Source organism: Symphalangus syndactylus, chromosome 13 (assembly GCF_028878055.3).
Source record: "Symphalangus syndactylus isolate Jambi chromosome 13, NHGRI_mSymSyn1-v2.1_pri, whole genome shotgun sequence".
Classification (NCBI taxonomy): Eukaryota; Metazoa; Chordata; class Mammalia; order Primates; family Hylobatidae; genus Symphalangus; species Symphalangus syndactylus.
Genome location: NC_072435.2, coordinates 70822875 through 70835461, shown reverse-complemented (window position 1 = coordinate 70835461; position 12587 = coordinate 70822875). Strand labels below are relative to the sequence as shown.

At 39.5% G+C, this 12587-nt stretch overlaps 1 protein-coding gene across 1 annotated transcript in view; it reads right to left on the bottom strand.

Annotated features, from left to right (window-relative positions):
- The window catches only part of GLIPR1 (GLI pathogenesis related 1), a 22090-nt gene extending 9503 nt beyond the window's left edge, over positions 1 to 12587 (bottom strand). Inside the window, exons 1-3 of the mRNA XM_055235977.2 lie at positions 11859 to 12587; positions 10843 to 11088; positions 2646 to 2758 (exon numbers count right to left, since the gene is read on the bottom strand). Of these exons, the coding sequence (XP_055091952.1) occupies positions 2646 to 2758; positions 10843 to 11088; positions 11859 to 12032 (533 nt within the window). The 5' untranslated portion in view covers positions 12033 to 12587. The remainder of the gene's footprint in view (positions 1 to 2645; positions 2759 to 10842; positions 11089 to 11858) is intronic.

Sequence of the window (12587 nt, the reverse complement as noted above, 5' to 3'; positions counted from 1 at the left end):
CTATTACAGTATTATTTATATTTCCTTAATTGCCCCATAATGATGCAGTTATTTTATTTGTATTTTTATTACCTGTTTGCCCCATAAATATTACTCTCATAAAGACAGAGACTGCCCTGTTCTCCTTTGGAGCTCAGTAAACAAATATTTGTTGAATAAATGAATATTTGAAGTTAGTCTTTATGGAAGCATTATAACTTTGGTTATAAGCTTTACAATTTAATATTTTTTGTAACTGAAGATAGCCGGGCGCGGTGGCTCACGCTTGTAATCCCAGCACTTTGGGAGGCCAAGGCGGGCGAATCACGAGGTCAGGAGATCGAGACCACGGTGAAACCCCGTTTCTACTAAAAAATACAAAAAATTAGCCGGGCGTGCTGGCGGGCGCCTGTAGTCCCAGCTACTCGGAGTGGCTGAGGCAGGAGAATGGCGTGAACCCAGGAGGCGGAGCTTGCAGTGAGCCGAGACTGCGCCACTGCACTCCAGCCTCGGCGACGGAGCGAGACTCCGTCTCAAAAAAAAAAAAAAAACTGAAGATAAATGAGTCTAAACCAGGAAAATTTACATTTGTACTTTAATGAAAATCATGAATACTTATAAAACATTCACCATTGCCAAACATTATATATACCTAGTATTTTACAAAGCTTTCTCTTGTCACTTTCATGGCTACTCTAAGTGGGGGGTGCTGTTATCCTGATCTATTGGAGGTTAAACTGAGATTCAGAGTTAACTTGCCCAGGGTCACACAGTAAATTAGCTGTATCTTAACCATTAAAAATGTCATATGAGGCCAGGTGTAGTGGCTCCTGCCTATAATCCCAGCACTCTGGGAGGCTGAGGCAGGTGGATCACTTGAGCCCAGGAGTTGGAGACCAGCCTGGGCAATACGGCAACACTCTGTCTCAACAAAAAATTAGCTGGGCATAGTGGCATGTGCCTGTAGACTCAGATACCAGGAAGGCCGAGTTGAGAGGATTGCTTGAGCCTGGGAGGTTAAGGCTGCAGTGAACCATAAGCAAGCCACTGTACTCCAGCCTGGGTGACAGAGTGAGAGACCCTGTCTCAAAAAAAAAAAAAAAAAAAAAAGTCATATGAAAAGTTACCAGTAACTAAATTATGGCTTTGTCTAGTTTTTTCTGGGTTTTCTTTATTTTCCGACTCTAAGATATTAAGTCAAAGCTGTCATCTTCTGAATGACACTTGCTTTGTCTCCTCCTTCATACCTACAGCACTCAATCAGAATATCGAGCATGTCTTCTGCACATTACATCAGGGAAATGGCTTTCTTTCAGCCAATCTCCAGGAATCCAAAAATTCAAAGGCAACAAATTAAAGATCGTTATATATATTGCAAATGGTTAAAAAACTATAAAATATAAACAATTTCTATAAATAAGAAAATCTAGTAGAAAAAATGGTCAGCCCACATGATTCACAGAAAAAGGAATATAGACAATTATGTGAAGAAATTTATAATTACTAGTAATCACAGAGATGCAAAAGAAAACAAATGCCATTTCCATCAAATTAGAAAATACTAAGAAATTATAATACCTAGTACTGATGGTGAAATACAAATTGATATAATGGTGGAATGTAATTTGGCAATATGTACTTAAAAATGGTCACAGTCTTTACGTGCTAGTATCTCAAGGAATTATAGGGAAATAGAAGTGACTGAAGATATATATACGAGGTTGTTCATCATATATTAAATGAAAATATAGTGAACAATCTAAATTCTTCAACAGGATGGTGGTACCATCAAGAGCATGGACTCTGGAGCTAGACAGCCAAATCAAAGTCCATCAGTGATGGTCACTAACTGGAGGACTTTGGGCAGGTTGCTGACCCCGTGTGTGCCTTGCTGTTCTTATTTGCCAAACAGGGGTAGTAATAGCCATCTCATAAACTTTTAGTGAAGATTAAGTTAATATATGTGAAGCACTTTAACAGTGCTGAGAGCATTGTAAGCATTATATAAACAATCTATCGTTTTTATGATTAAAATCACTTAAAATTTTGATAAGGGGAAAATTTTTCACAGCATAATTTTAAATGAAAAATAGAAAATGTATATTTTCAGTATGATCAGTTTTCTAAATATGTGTATGACACAAGCACACATATGTAAGTTTAAAGAAAGTAGGAGGAAGGTGTGTTCCCTGTTTCCCAAAGTGGGAACTATATCTGTTTTAAAAATAACTGTCAAAAGTAAATGAAATAGGTTATATAAGTTGAGGAATTTGTTTTGCTTTGAAAATTGTGTAAAATTGCCAAGTTTTTAATAAACCAATAAATATAACATCAGTTCTTCCACTCTGTGGTATTATTACCGTATACAATTTATGTCCCTGACGAACATTTTAGTCTTACCACTCTTAAAAATATGTGCATATGTATTTAGGTAGTATATATAAAGGATGTACACAAACACACACACCCTCTCTCTCTCTCCAAGAAAAATGTACCAGAATGTTAATGAAGTATATCTCTGGGCAGAAGAATTAAAGGTTATGTTAATTTTTTATTTATACTTTACTATCCAGATTTTCTATAATGAAGAGGAATACTGCTAAAATGATTTTTTGTTGTTGTTATTTGGGGATGTTTCCTATAAACAGGTTGATTCAGGCACTTACCCTGGTCCGTAGTTGCATATGAAATGTGCTCCATTGGAAAGAGCATCAAAGCCAGAAACTTTAGGGCAAAATTGAACTGCGCAGCCAACTTTGTAACTATCTGCCCAAACAACCTGAAAGGAAATAAGGATTTTTAACAGAGAGAAACCATAAGATAAACATTGGGTATGATTAGGTCTTCATAAACATGATGAGGTATACCACTCTAGTTAGAGTGCTTAAAACCCAGGAAGGTTTAGATGCTCAGAAATCAGCTGGATAGACCTGTAGTTACCATTATTGTGGTGTGTGTGTGTGTGTGTGTGTGTGTAATAAACGATAAGATAATTTTTGACAGTACAATGAAGAAATAAAACAGGGTAATGCAATAGTGAGTGATTGCTGGCGAGGTGATGCTGATTTAACTTGGGTGTTCAGGGAAGACATCTCTGAAGAGGAAGCATTTGAACCGAGACTTGGACAACGAGGATGCAACACTCAGGACAAACATTCAGGAAACAAACAATGGAGGAAGAGCATTCCAAGCAGAGGGAACACCAGGGAGAAAGGCCCTGAGATGGAATTTGCTTGACATTATAGAATGGCAGGAAGAAAGCAAGTGAAGCCAAGATCTGATGAGTTGGGGAGAGTTATAAGCAATGAGGTCAAAGGCAGAGAAACCAATCACGGAGATTCCTGTGAGTGCTATGTTCTTTTTCATGTCTTAGATCACTTTGGTGGTTATGAAGTGAACAGACTGAGAAGAGCAAGGGAAACAGGAAGCAGGTAATTTTGGAGGCTGTTTCAATGGTACAAGAATGAAAAGATAGTGACTCACACGTGGGTGATGCCAGTGGAGCTCCCAAGAATGAATCAGGTTCATGGCTCAGCTTAGAGGTAAAGCTAAAGGAATTCTGTTTTGAGTGTAGGGTAAGAGGGGAAGAGATAAAAATTTTGGTTTGGGGCTTGAGAAACATTTACTGAGATGGAGAAAACCAGGGAAGGAGGAGGGTAGGTGGGAGCATGGGCAGGGGTTTTGTTCAGAACATGTTGATTTTGAGATGCCTATTAGACATCAAGTGAAGATTGACTTGGTGGCTGCAGTCCAGAGGACAGGGTAAGGCTACAGATGTAAATCTGGAAGACATGGGGGCAAGATTAGATCACACAGGCAAATATAATAGATCAAGTAAATGAGAGTCTGGGATAATGAAAACAAACACAAAACCAGCCTGCAAAACAGAGTGAAGGAGGGGTCAGTGATGTAGGAGGGAAGCCAAGAACAAAGAGACCTGCACTGTTACATGGGATCCAGCAGTCAAAAGAGCCCCATGCTTGGTTTAGAGCAGTGCTGTCACATATTTTTGCACCTTTAGTGGTGCTTTTCTCTTGCTTTCTGAACAAAAGATTCCACATTTTCATTTTGCAATGGGCTCCACAAATTCAGTTATATAGCCCATCTTGACCAAGAGTGTTTGGTGTCACAAAAGCCTAAAGAAGAAAGTATTTAAAGGTGGATACAGCCAGCAATTAAATGTACTCCTTTTTACAGCAGTACCAAATTACAATTTAAATTATTTTTTATTCATAAGTTTTTGAGCAATTTTATCATAAGAACTGTGCTAAATACAGGGGACACAAAAATGAATGAGCTAGAACCAGTGGGTACATTCACAAAACTTAGAAAAAAAGCAGTCATGAAACTCATCAGGTGAGAGTTTGACCACTGTGAATAGGAAGTGGAAGATGCTAAGGGCATGTATGGTATGGTGCCTTTCTCTGAAGAAATGAGGTGGAGCTGGACCTGGGATGAGCTGGTCTGGAGTCTTCCAGCAGAGGGCAACATCCTGTGTGATCCCAGGGTGGGATTGACCCATTCACAGAACTGAAAGAAAAGCCAGTGTGGCTGCAGAAAACGAAGAAGTTACTTTAAAAATAAATGAAGTTCGCTCCCTGTATCAGGTGTTTGAACTAGAGGAACTCCATCTTGGTGATGTGTTTTTTTTGTTGTTTTGTTGTTTTGTTTGTTTTTGAGACGGAGTTTTGCTCTTGTTGACCAGGCTGGAGTGCAATGGTGCGATCTCTGCTTATTGCAACCTCCGCCTCCCAGGTTCAAGCGATTCTCCTGCCTCAGGCTCCCAAGTAGCTGGAATTACAGGCATGTGCCACCATGCCCAGCTCATTTTGTATTTTTAGTAGAGATGGGGTTTTACTATGTTGGTCAGGCTGGTCTCAAACTCCTGACCTCAGGTGATCTGCCTGCCTCGGCCTCCCAAAGTGCTAGGATTACAGGCGTGAGCCACCATGCCCGGCCCTAACAACTCCATCTTGAATAGGGGCTGAGGATGAGACCTACTGGGCTGCATTCCCAGACGGTTAGGCATTCTAAGTCACAGGGGAGATAGGAGGTCGGCACAAGATACAGGTCAAAGACCTTGTTGATAAAACAGGTTGCAGTAAGGAAGCCAGGTGAAAGCCACCAAAACCAAGATGGCGATGAGTGTGACTCTGGTGTCCTCACTGCTACACTCCCATCATGACAGTTTACAAATGCTGTGGCAACATCAGGAAATTACCCTATATCGTCTAAAAAGGGAGGGCATGAATAATCCACCTCTTGTTTAGCATATCATCAAGAAATAACCATCAAAAAAAAAAAAAAAAAAAAAAAATGGGCAACCAGCAGCCCTTAGGGCTGCTCTGTCTATAGAGTAGCCATTCTTTTATTCCTTTTCTTTCTTAATAAACTTGCCTTCATTTTACGGACTCACCCTGAATTTTCTCATGCGAGATTCAAGAACCCTCTCTTGGGGTTTGGATCCCGACCCCTTTCCTGTAACACCTGGAGGGAGAATAGGAAGTGAGGCAAGAGGAGAGCTGAGGTTGGATCTCAGCTTCTCCAAGATTTAAAGGTGTGGTAGAGGTGGGGACGTGACTAGGGAGATGGTGGGCAGAATGTGGGCTGCCTTCTCCTTGGTTTGGCAACTGGAGAGGGTACCCTCCTTTGGCAAGGGAGAGTGTACTTCCCTACTCCATGATCTAAAAGGAGTGCTCCCTAGAAACATTTCTTTATCCCCAGGAACCCCCTGCAGGGAACTCCAGCCTGAACAGGCAATGAATCAGCTTAGGCCTCTGTCTCACTGCGAAAGCCCAGCTTTATAAGGGTTGTTAATCCTCAGGTTTGATCGTTAAACTTCTACTTTCTGATCAGTTTTATTTTTAAAATTTTTTAGTTTTATTCATATATCTCAAAGTGATTTTACATGGGGTCTTTTGTTTAAAATGATCTTGGGCCTGTCTCAAACCTACTGAATGCCAGTCACTGGAGTTGCTTTTGGAGTCTGCATTTTAACAAGTTCCTCAGGTAATTCCTATGCATGCTGTGTTCAGTGCTGTCTTTATTCCTTTATTGTCACCTTGCTCATTTTATATTTTTATGCTTTGGTCTTTGGGTACTTTCTTCTGTAGCATTGTTATATCAAAAGTATTCTTAATCTTTAGATCCCTTCCGCATTTTAATACTTTTTCCTCAGAAGTGTGCAAATGTTAGTTACCATTTTGTGTGTTTTAGTTGGCCTCTTTTTTTAAAAGTCAGGTTTATTAGGGTATAATAAAGATACAATAACATTTATGATTCTTAGGTGTACATTTCTACGAATTTTGACAAAAGAATACAGTTGTGTAGCCACTACCACATTCAAGATATAGAATATTTTTATCGCCCCAGAAAGTTCCCTTGAGCCCCTTTGTGGTCAACCCCCACCCCTAGACCCCAGCAATCATTAATCTGTTTCTGTAGTTTTGCCTTTTCCAGAACATTATACGAATGGAATCAGTCTAAATATAGCTTTTTGAATCTGGCTTCTTTTACTTAGTATAAGCATTTGTTGTATTCATTTGTAGTCACTGCTTTTTATTGCTGAGTAATATTTATTACATGGATGTAGCACAGTTTATCTATCTTTCCAAGTCAGTATCTTTTTAAAAGCTTCATGGTCACTCTGGTTTTTGGTTAAACTTGTGGGCTTTGGAGCCACAAGGCTTGAATTCATATTCAAGCTTTGCCACTTACAGTGTGACCTTGGTCTTAGGTTCCTTATCTATTAAATGAGGATAATAACAATACCAACTCCATAGGCCTATTTTGAAGTTTTAAATGAGCTTCTGGAACATAGCAAGCACTCAGCAAATATTCTTGTTTCATTCCCTTACCACTAAGTTTCTTATGCTTAAAAATTCTTAACACTTTAATTTTTTTTATCAGGCAGGTTTCTGTTGTATGTTTACTTACTATAGTAAACAAAAAACCATAATTATAAGAACTACTCATTTTTGAGAACTTAGGTGTACCATTAAGCATTTTACATGTGACATCATGTTTAATCCTTATAACAACTCAATAAATAAGTGTTATTGCTCTTACTTTTGTAGGTAAAAGATTGGAACCTAATTCTGCCTGGCCATGAAGTACTGTGAGGACAGTCCATGCCCTCAGCAAGATGGTTTTAGTGTTTTCTCTTTTAGCAAGCTCTTCAGAACCAGGAACCACTCTTTATACCTTTCTTACAAAAGCACTGCACCTGGGGAACCCAGAGGGGAGGAAGATGTCTCCCTTATAGGCCCACAACCCCTTCCCACCATCTTTCCCTTTCAATTCTCTGTATGAGCTCTTCTGGTTCATTATCAGGAGTATGGTAACATTGTAACATATATGAAACCTACTACAGAAATTGAGAAACGTCACATTTCCATGGTTCTACGAGAGTATAAAAATAAAGATATCAAGAGGGTGGGAGGAGGCAGGAAGAGAAAAACTAAAATAAGATCAGTAGCGCCATCTAGTGGGAAATCCTAGGACTATCAAACCCAAGTAATCTGCTACCCTGCCCAGATACTTTAATCAAACTATTTCTAAACTTTATAAAGCTGAACTGTCAGCAACAGAATGTCGAATTTGAATCATCTTACATTTTATACACCAACATTTTTCCTCAATGCCAGTCTATCTCCAGTGAAGACAAAGCTAAAGTGTTGAATGAATACATCAAGAAATATCATACATTTTGTGAGGAGATAATGGGTCTGAATCTATTTTCTTTATTCTGTACAACCTCCCATCATCAGCCAAAATCTGCAAATAGCTTGATTTTTGAAGAGAAGAAGAGGATAAGTAGGAGGTTGTAATATCCACTTAAAGTAACTGTCCAGCATGAATTTAACACAGCAATTGAGTAGTTTTGAGTCCCCCAGGAAGATTTCTTGTCACGATGAAAACAGAGAGTCTTTCACCTAGCTGTCAGATCCTTCTTCCATTATAATTGTTGGAAAACCAGCTCATGTAAGGGATCTACCCTTTGTTCAGTGCCCACTAAATACTAGTATTTTATTAGATAATTTATACATATTTGTCAGGCCTCTGAGCCCAAACTAAGCCATCATATCTCCTGTGACCTGCACGTGTACATCCAGATGGCCTGAAGTAACTGAAGAATCACAAAAGAAGTGAAAATGGCCTGTTCCTGCCTTAACTGATGACATTACCTTGTGAAATTCCTTCTCCTGGCTCATCCTGGCTCAAAAGCTCCCACACTGAGCACCTTGTGACCCCCGCCCCTGCCAGCCAGAGAACAACCCCCTTTGACTGTAATTTTCCATTACCCAAATCCTATAAAACGGCCCCACCCCTATCTCCCTTCCTTGACTCTCTTTTCGGATTCAGCCCGCCTGCACCCAGGTGATTAAAATCTTTATTGCTCACACAAAGACTGTTTGGTGGTCTCTTCACACAGACGCGAGTGAAATTATTATTTAAGCCTTCCAACATATCTAATATCTGAACCTCAACTCTTCATCTTACCAGCCAAATGACATCAGGGGAACAACTTATTAACCTCTCTGTTTATTCACCTGTGGGTAATACCATTAACATCTCCTTAATAGATCTGTGGTAATAAATGAATGAGGTCTTCAGTGTAGAGAGCTAAACACTATGCCCGTTTAAAAAGTGATTGCTGCTGTTCTATCTTCCCAGCCCAGGGGGTTCTTTGACATTCTCCCCATGATGAGTGTCCCTCTTCTGAAGTGGGGGCAGAATGTAGTGGTCTCTTAAAGAGGACCACTCATGTTAGGATCACTGAGCTTGGGTTTTAATATCTGTATGTATGGGACTGGGTTTTAGAAAATGAATTTTCTCGTGACCAAAATATTAGCCCTCCTTTTTTCCCTTAGATGTAAGGGGAAATTTTACAAGTAAGCTCAGTTAATTTTGGGAGGGCCATCTGTGAAATCTCAGGCATTTATGACATAAATTCAAATTTTCTCTTCTTTCGATTTCCTGGAATGGTGAACATGGAGTGTCTTGTGTATTGAGCATGGTTTAGGAGTCTGTTGTCAATTTTACAGTCTTTTGACCTCTATATATTTGGCATGCTGAGCTTCTTGCCATTGATCTAAAGTACCAGGCCCATTCATACATATTGTATACTTTCCACACCTTGCTGAGAATTCTCTTCCCTTTCCTTTTCATCTGAAAAACTCCCACTCAGTTTTCAAGTACCAATTCACATGTCTTCTGCAGTGTGAAGCTTTACACTTCCTTTTGGCTGGATAAGTTGCTCACTCTGTCCTCCTTGCTCACATGGCACTTTGTCAGCTTCTCTAAATTGTACTAGCCAAACACTGTCATAATCCATTTACACATAAGTCTCTCCCAAAAGGTCAATTCCTGAGAGTCAGGGACCATTCCCAGCTGTATTTCTCCTCCTTCCCTGGCTCATTCCCTATTTCTCCTCACTTCCACTTCTCCAAAATTGTATCCCAATAAAATGTTAGCTCATAAACTATTGTCTCAGGCTCTGTTTTCCAAGAATCTGGACTAAAACATATCACTAGTGCCTGTTATAGGGTAAAAGCTTAAACACTAATAAATAAATGAAAGTAGGAGCCCTCAAACTGACAATTATTTCTGAGTATTTAAATACTGCAGTGCATAATAGTACAATTACCACTTGTAGGCTATCTAGATTTAGCTGTCTTCTCCCCTAGGTCTTGTTGGAATCCAAGGAAACTTATTTCCTGGTTAAATTTATTTGTAAATGTAAACCAAAATTGTTAGTTTATGAGGTAAATTTAGGAGAAATTCATTTTACTCTTATAATACTAATTTTTTGTAACTGCACTAAACTTGGTTCATCTGTAACACCACGAATGAGATCACAGGCTTTGTAAGGCTGAGCTGGAGTGAGGGAGTTTTTCTAACACCATGTTGCTCCTTAAAACCACCTAATATTTCAATGTAACTGCCTTGGTAGAAACGTTTTTGCCTTCATACCCCATTTCAACTGATTTTTTTGTGCCCCCAAACAGTCAATTATAGGTTAAGTACCATAAGTTATTGGTTTGACAAGGATGGCCAGGAAGTGACAGTAAATAAACGAAATGTGACCAGGAGAGGAAGGCAGCGATTATGACAGATGCTTCCTAGGGAGTTGTTTCTGTCACGCTGCAAATGTGAGGTAGGGTTAGGGAGCCAGAATCAGCTTGAGTAAAAATTTAAAAAAAAAACTCAATGGGTGGCTCTGAATGTGGCTATTAGGACTAATAATATGGATTCTGGGGGCAGAATACCCTCAGAATGGTTCATATAAGTTTACACATTGGCCTCTCTGCTGGCCTGGGACTGACTTTTTCTCCCTCCTTGTGTAGCACCGTGCATGGTGCCTAGTGCATGGCACATAGTAGGTTTTCAGTCGATGTTTGAGAGAATGAGAGGCTGTGGAAGCACCAGTTCTTATCGATGTTTCTGTCTGAGAGGCTTGTTTCTTCCAATTTTGTAGTCCCAAAACAATTGCCTCAAATTTCATTTAAAACTTATGCCAGCTGGAACCTGAAAATCCTTTCACTCATAAGGTTCTTTGATTTCTCACAAATGAAATAAAGTCCTATGGGAGAATAGCTGTTACAGAAATTGTTCAAAGCCTGTCCATGTTGGTGGGCCTCACATATTACCTATTATGTGCTTAGTTCACACAACTAAACTTTTCAAGCACTATTTTCTCTGTTATTGGAGTCTGTTCTATTTATTATTTTTAAAGTAAGTCTGTAACTCCCTTATATTTACAGGTATACTAGCATACTATACATTTTCTTAACCTCATAGTACAATTTTCTCCTCACACTTGAAAAGACAGTTTCAAGAAAATATAGGGCAGATCCTTACCTGAGTGTAGTGGCCACAGACTTTTTTGCATATCCGAGTCTCGAAGTCATAGACCTGGATTTCGTCATACCAGTTTGTGATGGCGGAAGACACAGAAAAGATGGGCACAGACCCAGTCCAGATGTTCTCTCCCAGTGAAGTGAAGTTTGGGTGCAGTTTGTGGGGTGGCTTCAGCCGTGTATTATGTGAAAACCGGCAATTGCTGGCCCATGCTTTTGCAATTTGGGCTAGTGCTGGGTCCCAAGTCTGCAAAAATAAGCATTAAGCAATAGGGGGTTCATCTAAAATGTAACTGGGGCGAGTACAGTGGGAATTTGAATGGAAAACGAGGTGAGATAAGGAGAGAAGATACCACTGCATATGAGTCCTCTATAAATATGGTCTTCAAGCACTGTGTAGGGCTGGTAGGAAACGTGATTATTTAGTTTCATGGAATTTAGAATCTAAGTGAGGAAAACTGACATTTCACTGAAGGCTAATTATGGGCAAAATAGTGTGTGCCATGTTTCACAACATTATTCCATAACCGCAACAGCCCATATCCTAAGAAGTTCAGAAAGGTTAAAAACCAGCTTAAAGCCACGGATCTGAAATTCAATCCCAAGCCTTACTGAATCAAAATCCCATCCTTTCCCCAGATGCCATTCTGCCTACCTGAGCAACTCAGTACTTTGTCAGCAACAAAAAAAGTAAATTTAGAGGCAAAAACCAAAAGAAAACCAAATCACAAACATAAACAGGGAAGAAAATAACAAAAAGAGAAATAAAATCCACTGAAAACCAGAAAACAGGAAGTGTCCAAAAAGAGAAGTAAAATGTGCTGTGGCACTTGCTTATAACAACAGTTGAGTAGACAGAGCTAAACTGGATGTGTTTTGATCACAGACTGTGAATTTACTGCACACATTAATCACAATGAAAAAAATCATTCAGGATTACGAAGGTATTAACACCAAAGTTAAACACATTAGTTGTTTCTGACTGACTTACGCCACAATTAATGATATTTTCCTTACCATGTATAGCATATCACTGGCTGTTGGTTTCACCTCTGATCGGAACTTGTTATGGATTCTAACGCAGTCTTTGATGAAATCTTCATTTTCGATATCTGGCAAAAGATTTGCTGTGTGTGAATAACTGGAGACAAAAGAAACCATCCAGGCTATTGTAGCAAGTGTGACACGCATGCTTTGTCTGGCATGGAGCCTTGGGAGGCTGCAGTCCAGAGCCGCCGCAGTTTCTGAGAGTGTGATTGCCTGAGTGCTCAGCCCGCAGCTTTGCAAACCTAGCCGACTTCAGCTTTGAGAAAACAGAACAGAGCATGAGTTCATCACTAGTTTTAAGAAACGGGTTTCTCCATATATGGTGTGCAGCTCACTTTGTGTTCTTAACCCTGTCTTTTCAGTGGTTTTCAGTGACACAGCACCTATTAAGACATAGATTTTTATGAGGCTGTGTCAGACTTCCTTTTGAATTGGGGGATATTTCCAAAGAAAATTCTGAAGTCTCCAGGAATAATAGTCTCCAATTTTTACTGGAGGTTGTGGTGATAAAATGAAAACACATCTCTTACTTCTATAAATGCCTTGCAAAATGCTTTCAGAAATCTTTTTCTTTTTAGAGTCATATCAATACATAGTGGTTGGAATATCTGGTTAACATCATAAACGTGACCTAGAATTCATTCACGATGGTAGAAACATGTAAGGGTGTGTCTGTGTGTGTGTGAGAGAGAAAGAGAG